The sequence below is a fragment of the Dermacentor andersoni genome, chromosome 3 (genome assembly GCF_023375885.2).
Source record: "Dermacentor andersoni chromosome 3, qqDerAnde1_hic_scaffold, whole genome shotgun sequence".
NCBI classification, from domain to species: domain Eukaryota; kingdom Metazoa; phylum Arthropoda; class Arachnida; order Ixodida; family Ixodidae; genus Dermacentor; species Dermacentor andersoni.
The window spans coordinates 227,589,379-227,605,390 of NC_092816.1; the positions used below are offsets into that span (position 1 = coordinate 227,589,379).

Sequence of the window (16,012 nt, forward strand, 5' to 3'; positions counted from 1 at the left end):
GTTCTCTAATGTTTAAAGATTTCAGCAGACATCAATCGCCTAATAATAAACTCCACAAAAACAAGGGTAATTTTATACGACCAAAGGACAAAAAATATCGCAGCTAATTATCGTTGGTTTAGGCTACATATTGTCACGTGGTAGTGACTGTGAAGAAAGCAGCCAAACTGAGACAGACGGAACTAGCGTTTTATTGGGCGAACTTGTGCCCTCAAAGACAGGCTACACTCAAAGAACGGCGACAGCGGCGAACACAGTCGGCGATCGTCGAAAATATGATCAGCGGGTCAAGCGCGTCGGCTTTTATACAGCAGTCGTCGAATGTTCCAGACTAATCGTTGGGACCCGCATGCCTTCTACAAAGTTGTACACCATTCGCGTCAAGCGATGAAATCAGATAACACGAGGTTCGGCGAAAACAGACAGCGGATAGAAGTATCGATAACTTTCCAGAAACTTCGGATACATGCAGGCGCGTCGCGCGCTGTGCGATAACATTTGTTAGGCGGCAAAACGTGCCGCCGGATAAAGACAAGTACAGGTGTCATTACCCCTCTCGTAAAAAGCATCGACCCGATGCTGCAAACAAACGAAAGTAACAAAGAAGCACTCGTAGCAAAGAAAACAACAAAATAAGGAAAGTTCGTTAGCGTCCGTAAAAGGGTTTAAGACGCACCACGTGGACCACTTCAGGTCGTGCGCGGCGCCGCTGTGAATGCGAAATGCCGTCTGGCACGACCTCATAGTCCAGTGCGCCAATACGTCGGATGACCTTGTAGGGTCTGAAATAGCGTCGCAATAGCTTCTCACTCAGTCCTCGTCGGCGTATCGGGGTCCATACCCAAACACGGTCGCCGGGCTGGTACTCGACGAAGCGTCGTCGGAGGTTGTAGTGTCGGCTGTCGGTATGCTGCTGGTTCTTGATCCGCAGGCGGGCGAGCTGTCGGGCTTCTTCGGCGCGCTGGAGATAGCTAGCAACGTCAAGATTCTCCTCGTCAGTGACGTGCGGCAGCATGGCGTCGAGTGTCGTCGTCGGGTTCCTGCCGTAAACCAACTTGAACGGCGTGATATGTGTTGTTTCTTGCATCGCCCTGTTGTAAGCGAATGTTACGTACGGCAGGACGGCATCCCAGGTCTTGTGTTCGACGTCGACGTACATTGCTAGCATGTCTCGGCGAGGGTCTTATTCAGCCGCTCCGTAAGACCATTCGTCTGTGGGTGGTAAGCCGTTGTCCTCCTGTGCCTTGCCTAACTGTATTGCAGAATGGCCTGGGTGAGTTCCGCTGTAAAGGCCGTTGCTTTGTCGGTGATGAGGACTTCTGGGGCGCCATGTGGCAGCAGGATGTTTTCGACAAAGAATTTCGCCACTTCGGCGGCGCTGCCTTTTGGTAGAGCTTTAGTTTCAGCGAAGCGGGTGAGGTAGTCCGTCGCCACGACGATCCACTTATTTCCAGTTGTTGACGTCGGAAAGGGTCCCAACAAGTCCATCCCGATTTGCTGGAATGGTCGGCAAGGAGGCTCAATTGGCTGTAGTAATCCGGCTGGCCTTGTCGGGGGTGTCTTGCGTCGCTGACAGTCTCGGCATGTTCTGACATAACGGGCGACGTCGGCGGTCAGGCGCGGCCAATAATACCTTTCCTGTATCTTCGATAGTGTCCGGGAAAATCCGAGGTGTCCAGCGGTCAGATCGTCATGTAGGGCGTGCAATACTACTGGACGCAGTCCTGACGGGACAACAAGAAGGTAGTTGGCGTGCACTGGTGAGAAGTTCTTCTTTACGAGTAGGTTGTTTTCAAGCGAGAACGAAGACAATCCTCGCTTAAATGTCCTAGGGACAACGTCGGTGTGCCCTTCCAAATACTCGATAAGGTTTTTCAACTCCGGGTCTGCTCACTGCTGTTCAGGGAAGTCTTCCGCGCTTAGAATGCCAAGGAAGGCGTCGTCATCTTCGTCATCTTGCGGCGGCGAGTCAAGGGGGGCGCGTGATAGGCAATCGGCACCAGAGTGTTTTCGTCCGGACTTATAGGTTACAGTGATGTCATATTCTTGCAGTCTTAGGCTGCACCGCTCCAGCCGTCCTGATGGATCCTTTAATTTCGCTAGCCAACACAAGGCGCGATGGTCGCTGACGACTTTGAATGGCCTGCCATATAGGTAAGGGCGAAATTTCGCTGTAGCCCAAACGATGGCGAGGCATTCCTTTTCGGTTGTAGAATAATTGCTTTCCGCTTTTGACAACGACCGGCTAGCGTAAGCTATCACGTGTTCATGTCCATCTTTTTTCTGGACTAGGACGGCACCGAGGCCTAGGGTACTGGCGTCAGTGTGGATTTCGGTATCGGCGTGCTCGTCGAAGTGCGCAAGTACGGGCGGCGACTGCATGCGTCGTTTGAGTTCTTGAAATGCATCGGCCTGCGGCGTTCCCCACTTGAACTCGACGTCAGATTTAGTTAGCTGTGTCAGCGGCTCAGCGATGCGTGAAAAGTCCTTGACAAATCGCCTGTAGTAGGCAACCATGCCAAGAAATCTACGCACTGCGTTCTTGTCGATGGGCTGCGGGAACTTTGCGATGGCAGCTGTCTTCTGCGAGTCGGGGCGGACTCCAGACTTGCTGATGATGTGATGATGTGTCGTCTATCCGTGGTAGGGGGTATACATCCTTCTTTGTGATTTTGTTCAGTCGACGATAATCGACGCAGAAACGTAAGGTTCCGTCCTTTTTCTTCACCAAGACAACAGGGGATGCTCACGGGCTTTTCGACGGCTGGATGATGTCGTCGCGCAGCATTTCGTCAACTTGTTGTCTTACAGCTTCACGATCTCGCGGCGAAACTCGGTAAGGGCTCTGACGGAGTGGTCGAGCGCACTCCTCGGTGATTATGCGATGCTTGGCGACTGGTGTTTGTCGAATCCTCGATGACGTCGTAAAGCACTCTCTGTATTGTCTAACTAGACTTCTGAGTTGTTGTTGCTTAATCGTGGGGAGACTTGGATTTATGTCGAAGCCTGGTTCGGGAACCATGGTCGTCGGGATAGATGCGGCGGAATCTGAGAGGACAAACGCATTACTGGTTTCCAGAATTTCCTCGATGTACGCGATCGTCGTGCCCTTGTTGATGTGCTTGACGTCCTGGCTGAAGTTTCTCAGCAACACTTCAGTTTTCCCTCCATGCAGTCGAGCGATCCCTCTTGCGACGCAAATGTCACGGTCTAGCAGTAGGCGTTGGTCACCCTCGATGACGCCTTGTACGTCGGCATGCGTTTTGGTGCCTACGGAAATGACGATGCTGGAGCGAGGCGGGATGCTGACTTGACTTTCGAGCACGCTTAAGGCATGGTGACTACGAGAGCTCTCCGGCAGTATCGCTCGATCTTCCGACAGCGTTATGGACTTCGACTTCAGGTCGATGATTGCGCCGTGTTGGTTCAGGAAGTCCATGCCGAGAAGGACCTCTCGCGAACACTGTTGGAGGATAACGAAGGTGGCAGGGTAAGTCCGGTCATGAACGGTAATTCTTACCGTGCAGATTCCAGTCGGCGTGATGAGGTGTCCTCCAGCGGTTCGAATTTGAGGGCCTTCCCATGCAGTTTTAACTTTCTTCAACTGGGCGGCGATGTGTGCACTCATTACAGAGTAATCGGCTCCTGTGTCCACTAAGGCGGTAACTGCGTGGCCGTCGAGAAGCACGTCGAGGTCGGTGGTTCTTTGCCTGGCGTTGCAGTTAGGTCTTGGCGTCGGATCACGGCTGCGTCGTGTTGAACTGAAGCTGGAGCGTCATCAAGTCGTCTTTCGTCGGTGTAGTCTTGGCTTCCTGACTTCGTCGGGATGGTGGCGTGTTGTTATTATGTCGTCGAGTAGGTCTCTTCAGCGTCTTCGTCGGCGGCGGAGGATCTTCGTCAGTTCGACCAACAGCTACCGCACCTCCATCGGTTGCTGCTTTCAGTTTTCCGGATACGGGCTCGCAGACCGGCCCCGGGCTGGGCCAGTGTATAGTCGGCGCTGCGGCGACAGGTAGCGGCCTGGTGACGTCGAACGGGACGGTCGTCGAGCGCTCCACTGAGTGGCGGCGTGGTAGTCGTTGATATCGCGAGGTCGTTCACCAAGCTGTGGTGCGGCGCATTAACGGCGAACCCTCGCAGTCCCATTTCCCGGAATGGGCATCGGCGGTACACGTGAGCCGCTTCTCCAGTGGTAGCAGAGTGGGCGGTGGTCAGGAGCGCGCCAAATGTCCGTCTTCCTGGCGTAGCGGCGCTGGGCGACGGGTGGGCGTGCTGGTGGCGGCGGCGGTGGACGACGGAATCGGGGCGTTAAAGGTCCCTGGCGTGGTCGTGCATGGGGGCCTTGGCGGCGGGCGACGGCGGTGTAGGTCATCGCTTCCGGCTGGGGCTGCGGTGATCCTGGTTGCATCTCAGGAACTCCAAGGGATCGCTCAAGCTCATCTTTGACGATTTCGGCGATTGATGCTACTTGAGCCTGCGACCTAAGATACAACTTCTGCAGCTTTTCCCGTACGACCGCTCTGATAGTCTCGCGCAGATCGTCGGTGGCCAGCGATTGAATTCCTGTTTAGTTGGTAGAGTTCGTGCGCCAGCTGAATTGCTGGTTCCGCATTTCGAGTGTCTTCTCGATGCTGGTGGCCTCGCGAAAAACTCTTCTACAATCTCCGGTGGGCTTCGTATCATTGCACCGAAAATTCTTCCTTCACACCACGCATGAGAAGGCGGACTTTCTTCTCCTCGGGCATATCCGGGTCGGGGTGGCGGAACAGACGGTTCATTTCTTCCGTGAATATGGCAAGGTTCTCGTTAGGTAGCTGCACTCGGGCGTCCAGCATGGCTTCTGCCCTTTCCTTGCGCACGACGCTCGTAAAGGTGCGCAGGAAGCCGCTACGGAATAGGTCCCATGTGGTCATGGTCGACTGCCGGTTCTCAAACCATGTTTTGGCGGCGTCTTCTAAGGCGAAGTATACATGCCGCAGCTTCTCCTCGGAGACCCAGTTGTTGAAAGTCGCGATTCGTTCGTAAGTCTCCAGCCAGGATTCCGGGTCTTCAGTAGCGGCTCTGTGGAAGGTCGGTGGGTCCCGAGGTTGTTGCAGGATAACGGGGGACGCTGGGGCAGCCATTGGGGTTGTCTTGGCCACGATCTTATTTATCGTCTCAGGTAGAAGCCCGTGCTCTGGGGGCAGTCCTTGCAGTCTGCGGCTAGCTCACTGGTCTTGGGCGATGTCGGTTTTGTCCTCGGGCTTCGGGCTTGGATCGCGGCTTTGCGGGGGCGTTCGGTACATGAACGTACAAGCACCTCCACCAGATGTCACGTGGTAGTGACTGTGAAGAAAGCAGCCAAACTGAGAAAGACGAAACTAGGGGTTTATTGGGCGAACTTGTGCCCTCAAAAACAGGCTACACTCAAAGAACGGTGACAGCGGGGAACACAGTCGGCGATCGTCGAAAATCTGATCAGCTGGTCAAGCGCGTCGGCTTTTATACAGCAGTCGTCGAATGTTCCAGACTAATCGTTAGGACCCGCATGCCTTCTACAAAGTTGTACACAAGCCTCGAAGCGCTTAAAAGTTGTAGCAAACTCAACAACCTGTCCAAGCTCGTAGACATGCACATCTATACACAAGAGACGAGACTTCGCACCACAATATCCGGGCGACACACACTCATTCTCCTCGGGTATGACGTCCACAAAATGCCCATTTTGCCCAGCAAAACGCCGCCGTGGGACATCACGGCTCTCACCGATGGCAGGCCACTTCCTCTCAATATGGACCCTGCTCAGCGAATGCGGCGCCTTGCATATGCCAAGAGGCATGCCAAGGCTACGAGTTCACTCTCCTTGACTGAACGCATCGTATACACGGACGCTGCACTGCCTGCAGACGACGTTAGTAACACCTATTATGCGACTGCGTGGTACGACCAGACAGATGAAAATCAGAACCGCCGGCATCATATATCGGCAGTAGCAATGTCCAGCACCCGCGCTGAGCTAATGGCCATCCTAGATTATTTGGAGTGGGCCCTCGCAACATCGTCTCAAACTGACCCTATTCACCATCATGTGTACACAGATTCCCAGGCTGCCCATCGGGCATGTGCTAATGTTATTTACACAGATCCCGCACTGCAGAAAATCCGGCACGAGGCACGCCTGCTCCGCGAATGCGGTCACGATGTTACCATTCACTGGGTCCCTGCGCACTGCGGTATCCCCGGAAACGAGAAGGCTAATAGACTGGCGCGCGCTCATCTCTCTACCGCGCTAGCCAGAGCCTCCGATAATCCTTATGCTCTCCTAGCTACCACACTTGAGGTAGCAGACCCAATGGCCAACAAGCATGCGACTAAACAACGACGTGCCGCCTGCCTCGCAGCAGTGGGCAATCCACACTATACCGTTACTGCCACCGAAGGTATTCACACGGCGAGAGTCAGTCTTGCTTCGGAGAATCCAGACAAGCGCCCTCCTTACTCCTCACTTGCTGAACCGTTTCCACAAGGGTGGCACACCACCACCCGTAAGTGGGTTCTGTTCCACGGGCACATGTCGTGCTGATCTAAACCACATTTCTTGGGAGTGCCCCCTCTACATCCCACCAAGGCTTCGTGCCCTGGCCACCATACAGCGGGGACCCTGGCCTTCTTCTCTCCGGACTTGGGCTTGCCCGGATACCACCTCTCCGGACCATGCCATCGAGCTCTGGCGAGCACTGCTGCTGTTCCTTCAGGACCCTGCAGCACCACCCGTCGGCGATCGGTTCCGCGACAGCCACAAGCGTCATGCGGTCCCCACTTAGCTGCCTCCAGGACGTTCATTAATAAAACGGAGGCAGCCTTACCCTTCCCCTTTTGCAGTAACACCGCTCCTCTTTCCACCGCACCGTCTTTGGCGCATTTTAATGTGGAATAAACGTGGTTTCATTGATTCATTCAAAGTTGTACACCATTCGCGTCAAGCGATGAAATCAGATAACACAAATAAGGTTCGGTGCCAACAGACAGCGGATAGAAGCATCGATAACTTTCCAGAAACTTCCGATACATGCAGGCGCGTGGCGCGCTGTGCGATAACATTTGTTAGGCGGTAAAATGTGTCGCCCGATAAAGACAAGTACACGTGTCAATATTTTGTAACCTCTGTAAACATTTTTGGAGTTATGTTTCAGAACATTTAACATTGCATGATCATGAGGAGTACATTCAATATAATATTTTTAGCGCTCGAATTACATCAAGGCTGAGGCACATGCTTTCTGTCAAAGCTAAAATTTTGTTTTATAATTCACTTGTCCCGTCCCTTCGAGAGTATTGTAGCATAGTGTGGTGAACAACTGGTGTTATAAATTTAAGGAAAGCTGCATGTGTCTCAGAAGAGAGCTGTCTGGTGTATAGCTAGTGTTTCTTACCTCTACCCCACATCTGGATTTTTTCTTAAATATGATAATTCACATTTGTTTTGTTTATTTCAGTACAGGCTAACAATGGTGCACAAATGCTTCCTCCGTTACAACGAAAGTTAATCTCTCTCGTTAGGAAACTTGAAAGGAAATTCGTGTATTGAAAATACGAGGTTTGAAAGCCCCGTTCTCCGAGTATGCGGTTATACATAATCATTACCTCACACGATGCCTGTACTAAAATAACATACTTTTCAAGTAGGATTTTCATCCTCCATGCGCTTCTGCTAAATCCATTTAGTGTTTTTGTGAGGGCAAACCGTCCTACAATAGAAGTGGTCTCTTACTTTATTACTCGCATTAATGTTCTTTATATGTTTCCCAGTGGTATGCAGTGTAAGACAACCTTCTTGTATGCACAGGGACTGTGATCACTGTTCTAAGTATATTTTTTCTCCATGCACGATGTTCTACGACAGCCTCACTGTCATGTAATAGGACGTCGGGACCTCTGCTAAGTGGCTGCTGCGACATTTAGTGCCGTCCTTTCCATTTGACAAAGGAAAATCAAGTAGATGAAATAAAAAAATGCTGACTCGCCCGTAATTGATAGTAGATGTAATCGTGAAATGTCAACCGGTGAAGCAGAATAATTGGTTGGAATCATTACGGCGATCACTCACAACCATATCACAACGATCACAACTAGTGTCCCTGTCTGTGCTCCGGCAGGGAGCAGAGGTGCACATAGGTTCGCCATTATGTTCTAGCTAGGCAGTGAAGCCACTCCTCGCGCGCGCAGGAGGCAAATGACGCGCGGTGTCCCATTTGCTTTTTTGTGTGCTGGTCGCGAGCTACATGCGGCAATTGTTCACAAGTGCCGGCAATATCATTACCAATATGGATAAGATAGTTCAAGTGGCTGACGAGTTCTATAGAGATTTATACACTACCAGTGGCACCCACGACTATAATGGAAGAGAGTGTAGTCTAGAGGAACTTGAAATCCCACAAGTAACGCCGGAAGAAGTAAAGAAAGCCTTGGGAGCTATGCAAAGGCAGCTGGGGAGGATCAGGTAACAGCAGATTTGTTGAAGGATGGTGGGCACATTGTTCTAGAGAAACTGGCCACCCTGTATACGCAATGCCACATGACCTCGAGCTTACCGGAATCTTGGAAGAACGCTAACATAATCCTAATCTATAAGAAAGGGGACGCCAAAGACTTGAAAAAGTATAGACCGATCCGCTTACTGTCCATTGCCTACAAAATATTTACTAAGGTAATCGCAGATAGAATCAGGAACGCCTTAGACTTCTGTCAACCAAAGAATCAGGCAGGATTCCGTAAAGGCTTCTCAACAATAGACCATATTCACACTATCAATCAGGCGATAGAGAAATGTGCGGAATATAACCAACTGTTATATATAGCTTTCATTGATTACGAGAAAGCGTGTGACTCAGTGGAAACCTCAGCAGTCATGGAGGCATTACGGAACCAGGGTGTAGACGAGCCGTATGTAAAAATACTCAAAGATATCTATAGTGGCTCCACAGCCACCGTAGTCCTCCATAAAGAAAGCAACAAAATCGCAAGGAGTCAGGAAGGAAGATACGATCTCTCCAATGCTATTCACAGCGTGTTTACAGGAGGTATTCAGAGACCTGGATTGGGAAGAATTGGGGATAAGAGTTAATGGAGAATACCTTAGTAACTTGCGATTCGCTGATGATATTGCCTTGCTTAGCAACTCAGCGGACAAATTGCACTGCATGCTCACTGATCTGGAGAGGCAAAGCAGAAAGGTGGGTCTAAAAATTAATCTGCAGAAAACTAAAGTAATGTTTAACAGTCTCGGTAGAGATCAGGAGTTTACGATAGGTAGCGAGGCACTGGAAGTGGTAAGGGAATACATCTACTTAGGACAGGTAGTGACCGCGGATCCGGATCATGAGACTCGGAAGAATAAGTATGGGCTGGAGTGCGTTTGGCAGGCATTCTCAGATCATGAACAGCAGGTTGCCATTATCCCTCAAGAGAAGAGTGTATAACAGGTGTGTTTTACCAGTACTCAGGTACGGGGCAGAAACCTGGAGGCTTACGAAAAGGGTTCTACTTAAGTTGAGGACGACGCAACGAGCTATGGAAAGAAAAAATGATGGGTGTAACGTTAAGGGATAAGAAAAGAGCAGATTGGGTGAGGGAACAAACGCGAGGTAATGACATCTTAGTTGAAATCAAGAAAAAGAAATGGGCTTGGGCAGGACATGTAATGAGGAGGGAAGATAACCGATGGTCATTAAGGGTTACGCTTCCCTTCCCTTGGAAGGGAAGCGTAGCAGGGGGCGGCAGGAAGTTAGGTGGGCGGATGAGATTAAGAAGTTTGCAGGGAAGACATGGCCACAATTAGTACATGACCGGGGTAGTTGGAGAAGTATGGGAGAGGCCCTGCAGTGGGTGTAACCAGGCTGCTGCTGCTTCTGATGATGATGATGCTGCTCAGCAAGATGGCACGCTTTATTGCAGGCGGCGCTCGAACCATTGGCGTAGCCCGAGGGGGGTAAGGTTGGAAACCAAGGAAGCTTTTAGTTCATATGTAGATATATATACGCACATATTTATTTGTTTATTTTATTTTACATCACTGCAGATGTTCTTGAGTCCAGGCAGGAGTGAGCACATACAATAAAAAAAATTTGATGCATCAATGATGCATCAAAAGAAAGATGCATCATTGAAACATAGCTTTCAATTTTGCGAGGAACACATCAACTTTGGTGCTGTCAACAACGTTCCTCCGTAACAGATTCCAGGCTGCCATGGTGATGGGAAAGAAATGTAGACTTGAATGTATCAATATTTGTACGATACTGTTTGAGCTGTTTGCCATTATTGTATTGAGTGTTGGCGCGAGGCACTGCGGTTATGTAGGGAAACAAATCAATTGGTAAGAAATCTTGATACATAAGATACAAGAGCTACAACTCTGATTCGGCCCACCCTGACTGCAGCGACTCGACGCGAAGACAACTAATCATTTCTGTAACACTGTCAGTTGTCATACCTATTACAAACGAATGTTGCAGGGATCCGCTTTATGTTCTCTAGCTAGGTAATATTCTGTTTCGTGTGCGGGTCGCACAAGATTGATGCATACCCTAAGCTAGCCCTAATAAGGATTTTATAAGCCTTCAGCTTTACTTGGAGACGCGCGTTGCAAAGGTTGCGTCGGATGGCTCGTAGGGCTCGCAGTGCGGTACTATGTATGTTATCTATGTGGTCATTACAATTTAACGTTCGCGTGATTGTTACTCCCAAATACTTGACTGCTGGTACTTCCCTCATGGGTGTGTTTTCTATATAATAAGGGCGCGTCATGGAAGTAGTATTGTTACAAGTACGCAGTACACCAGGCATTTATTAAAATTTAGAACCATTCCCCAGTCCTTTCCCCAATTAGCAGCACTAGTTAAATTGTCAATAATTCGAGTTTGGTCGGCGGGTGATCGAACCAATTGTACAAGGCACAGTCATCTGCGAAGAGTGATTTTTATATGCTGGTTGACAACCTTCGAAATATCATTAACATAAATAAGAAATAGGATAGGTCCCAGAACGGAGCCTTGGGGCACGCCTTATGTGACTGGAAGAAGTTCTGAAATGCCGTTATTAACTTGGACAAACCGAAAACGGATGCCAAGATAAGCCTTAATAAAATTAAGAATATTGCTATGGATTGTAATGTTTATAAGTGTTTGAAAAAGTTTACTGTGGGGTACTTCATCAATCGCCTTGGCGAAATTCAGAAATATTGCGTCAACTTGGGGTTCGTATTGTTGATTGCAAGAAAGAAATCATGGCAAGTCGTTATTACCTGTGTTACTGTAGATAGTCTGCGCCGAAATACATGCTGCTCATCTGACACAAGCTTGTTATCTTCTAAAAACTGGCTAATGTGTTTGCAGATCAGATGCTCTAAAAGTTTACAACATACTTACAACATGTTTACTACATACAAACATAAGCATGAACGTACATATACGGTGCGGGAAGGGGCAGGACCCCTCCCCCGAAATGACATCTTGGCTACGCCTGTGGCTCGAACAGCTCAATAGTTCGCGTGCAAACACGCTTTACTTTGCAACAAAAAGCAGTGCAATATTTTTCAGCACGCATATGAAGTTTTCCCGCCGAGGCTGGAAGGCAAGAATTGTTTTAAAGACTGTTTATAGAAATCTTCACGCACGTAATGTGGACAAATATGTGAGGGCATTTTGGCTGCTGAAGCCAGCTGATTAACGATCGTCGCCCCGAGAACTATCTTGCCTGCAGCTATGTCGGTGACCGTTAACAGGACGTCATTTATCACTAGCCGTCATTCAAAGCAGCTGCACGTTTTAGATTTTGTATGCGGTGCACACACGTAGGTTTAAATGCATTTCAAATGTTTACATGCACACATTTTATGTAAAACTTATTTTTACGATTCATTCATACCGCAGAGTAAACAGCTGCTTCGTAGCAGCAAATCTGCAATTCGAAAAAGAATGAAGTTGCAGAAGCTCCTACATCAAATTTATTTCGTACAATGACCAATGGCTGCTGGCAGCAGGGAAAGATTGCTGGTTCTTGAAGCCTTGGGGGGACAATTCAAAGAATCTGGAAAGGCAACAAGTTATTAAGAGTAGCAATGGGTTATCTTTATTGCACTAATCACATCAAGATGACAAACTTGCAAAGTAATTATTCACACATTGCAGACTTTGATATGGCAGCACATATTTTTTTTATCTCTTCATACTTCTCAGAGCAGAAGAACCCGTAGGCGAGTACACTGTATCACGTCAATAGGATTTGGCCACAATGCTAGGTTAGAGAGCTTTGCGACCTACCGCATCAGAGGCAAGGAAAGTTCCCGTCATTCAACAGTGCATTCAGTCTACTGCCGCCCACATGAAACAGCATTTAATTTCATTTCATTTATTTTCTCCTTAAAGCCACCTAGGCATTACATAAGGGGGGGGGGGGTACAAGGTGTAATATACAATTCAACAAAAACCCAAAGAGAAGAAAAAAAAACGCAGTACAGAAGGTAAACAATCCAAGAGCAACGACAATATTACAAAGCGGGACATAAAAGAGCTTTCTAAAACGGCATAGTATATTCAGTTAGGTTGCCACAGAAGATTGTTTAGTATATTGCGGAAAGTTTGTCGGTTACTGCACGTGACTATATTATCGGGTAGGCTCTTCCATAGTGTTATACCATTGGGAAAGAATGAGTTATTCATGACAGAACTGGGGCCGCTGATTGGTGCTATAGGGTGGCTGTGGTTCGATGTGATGGTTGCAGGAGGATGTGTCGTAATTGATGGCGATAGAAAAAACCGTGGATAAGGCACAGTCGCGAAACGATACGAGTAGATTCAAGGGATGGCAGATTCAGTGATTCTTTAAGTGTGGTGATGCTGGTATCGTTTGAGTACTGGGATCATTGAAAACGGGCGGCGCAGTTTTGGATTCTTTCTAAATCGTTAATAAGATAAGTTTGTGAGAGGTGCCAAATTGAACAACCATACTCGGTCGTACGAAAGTTTGACAAGCTACCTTTTTTATGTCCGGTGATGCTAATTTCAGGTTGCGGCGAATGTATCCGATTGTGCACGAGGCTTCTGCGCAGATGGATGGAATATGGGTTGACCATGACAGCGACGGTGACATATGCACTCCGAGATATTTGAATGACGATGTACGGCTAAGCAGAAATTACTTGATCCTATAGGTGTAATGTGCTGTGCTGATTTTGCGGGTGAAAGACATCATATTACATTTAGTAAAGTTTAACGGCATGAGTAATTTATCACAACAAGTGGCAATTAATCCTAGATCATGTTTAAGTGTAGTTCTGTTGTCTAGATTACGGATGGGAGAGTATAAAACGTAATCATCGGCAAAGAGTCCTAACCTGGTTAGTATGTTAGTGGGCAAGTCATTTATGTATATTAGGAAGAGAACCGGGGAGAGACAGACACCCTGGGGTACGCCTGACGTTACGTCAGAGAAAGGCGAGTCGTAGTTATTAGCGGTTGTGAAGTGCTTCTGGTCTTTTAAAAATGTTTCTAGCCAGGAAATTATTACGTTGAGAGGGATTCCAAGGTTGCACAGTTTAGAGAGTAATTGGTTATGAGGGACACGGTCGAATGCCTTAGAAAAATCTAAATATATGCCATCAATTTAATGGTTTTCTTCTATATAATGTAGTATATCGTGCGTGAATTCTGCCAGTTGAGTTTCACACGACAACTGTTTGCGGAAACCGTGTTGGTGAAGAAAGAAAAAATTGATGGATTCCAGAGAGGTCATTAGGTTTGAAGTTATGATTATGATAGCATTTCGATGGGATGCTGGTTAAGTCTGGTTAAGTGACGGTAGTCTGCTGGGATCGCGCGATTAGCTTATTTAAAAATTGCGATAACCTGAGGTTTCTTCCAATCGTCAGAGACGTTTCCTGTTTGTAGTGATTGCGTGAAGATCAAGTGTAGTATCTGGCTTGAGACTGATATCGTACCTTTTAGTAATTTGCTGTTAATATTGTCAGTGTTAGTATCGTAATTCACCAAAGCATTACCTACACTTCCCGCAAGTATCATTGATCAAGTTTTTGTTGCACTGGCTGATACTTGAAGCTTACAAGTTAGAATTCATAGATTTATTGCTTAGCTCCTGACAGCAATTAGTTTAAATAATAAATAGACCTAATGCTTCTAGAAAATAAATTAAGAATATAATCAATTTTGCTGGTCTTAATGTTTTTGCTTACTACAAAGCAATGAACACTCACATCAATGCAAGTGCCATGAAAAATGAGAACACCCACCAAAAATAAAATAAACAGAGCAGAGGAAAAGGAGGGTGCAGCGGGCAAATTGTATCTGATATCTCTGTTTTGAAAACGCTGTTATGCAGCCGCATAGTCAGAACAACCGTACAAGCAACATAGCTCATTGGACGAGTTGGTAGACCAACATTCTCTGCGCAAATAGGCGACACAGACGTGCCGTCAATTTTTTGTCGCGCGTTATGGGTCGCGCTGCGCATATAAGCCAAAAATGTTAGAAGTGAACAACTTCTCATGCTAGGCGCACAAGTCTCAGCGCGAACAGTCTCGATAACTGCTGCTTTACGTGCGAGCACAAGGTGAACTCACCTCGCGTGTCCATTTCGGAGCCGGTCTCGGCCCACGCGCAGTAGCCACCGCGGTCGCTGGCGCACGTCTGCTCGTCCGCACGGCAGCGCGTAAAACGCTTTGCGACCTTCGGTTTGGTGCGCTGCACCCCGTCATACTGGAGTACAAGTATGATGTTTTTCGTATGACTCCACCAAGGTCCTTTACACAATATCGTCGAATACCGTACCTGCAACCCGGAGTCGACGAATGTAACACACGCTCGACAATTCAATGATTGCAATGTTGATGACGGACTAGTCGGCGTCGCGACCGTAAAGTCGGCTTCGCAGCAGAGCAGTTGAACATCGACGTCATTTTGCACGGCGTGATAGCGCTTGGCGAAAAGGGCTGCTACCGCTGCCGGAAAAGTTCTGCGCAACTCAGGTCCCTGCGGGGACAGGAATCTCACCACGATCCCCGGCCTCGCCACGCAGCGTGGCGCCATCAACCGAAACTCATCTGCCCTTTTAACATTTTTATTGGAAATGAGAAATAAAAATTCAGTGTAGCTTGAGGAATTGGAAGCTGAAAAACTCGGAAGCAATATTTTTCCAACTTGTTTGGGAAGTAACTAGCGTATATGTTCCAGTCCTGTACAAGGGCTTGGAGGCCAGAGGCCGTATTTTCTTGAGTTTGGCTAGTTTCCCGGACCATGTCCTTTTGTTCTTGCAACGATGCCCGGATGTTTTCGTCTGAGTGCCCGGATATTTTCGTCTGAGGGCCCGGATAAGGGCTTTGGCTCAAGGTCACTCGAAGGTTGCTGATAGTGCTGGCTAAAATCATTACATTCTTAATACGGTAAATATAAAGGCACACGTACGTTGCGGACCACCATGCCAAACTGTCCAGCCCATCGTCCTTGCGCATCCCGAGCACCCCAGCTGTAGTCGGGTGGCAGCTTGACCACGTACCTGGGCCACACAGTAGCGCAATGACAGCTCGAAATGTGCAAATTAGAGGTCCGAAAGTGTATCTCATGCACAGTGCAGTTTTAGTCATCCCGTCGAAGGGTGCGAGGGTTTCGCCTCACTTGAAGCCCATGGCCTCGACGACCAGGTCGAACATGAAGCCTGAGATGCCGGCAAACCTGGGCGTTCCGTCGGGCTGCATCACCACGGTCGACATTGGGGGCATCTGCAATGTATATCGCACTGGCAGTGAGACCTGGGCTCAGGCGATCCACGGACCATGTGTGGATCGACATTAGCTATACTCAGCGGGTGTGCCGCGCAAGAATGGACACCTCCGAAAATGCAAACTGCGCATGTAAGCCATATTTCTCTCTTATTCTAATCTGACTGAAACTAAAAATTCTCAATCGAAACAGATAGTGCTGAGAACGCATTATTCATTAAATATAACCGCAATTGCCCTTTC

The 16,012-nt window shown here is 48.3% G+C and overlaps 1 protein-coding gene across 1 annotated transcript in view; it reads right to left on the minus strand.

The window, feature by feature from the left end:
* The window catches only part of LOC126535683 (glutamate receptor U1-like), a 134,797-nt gene extending 119,037 nt beyond the window's left edge, over positions 1 to 15,760 (minus strand). The window contains exons 1-2 of the mRNA XM_072287015.1: positions 15,666 to 15,760; positions 15,456 to 15,546 (exon numbers count right to left, since the gene is read on the minus strand). Of these exons, the coding sequence (XP_072143116.1) occupies positions 15,456 to 15,546; positions 15,666 to 15,760 (186 nt within the window). The remainder of the gene's footprint in view (positions 1 to 15,455; positions 15,547 to 15,665) is intronic.
* Between the last annotated feature and the right edge of the window lie 252 nt (positions 15,761 to 16,012).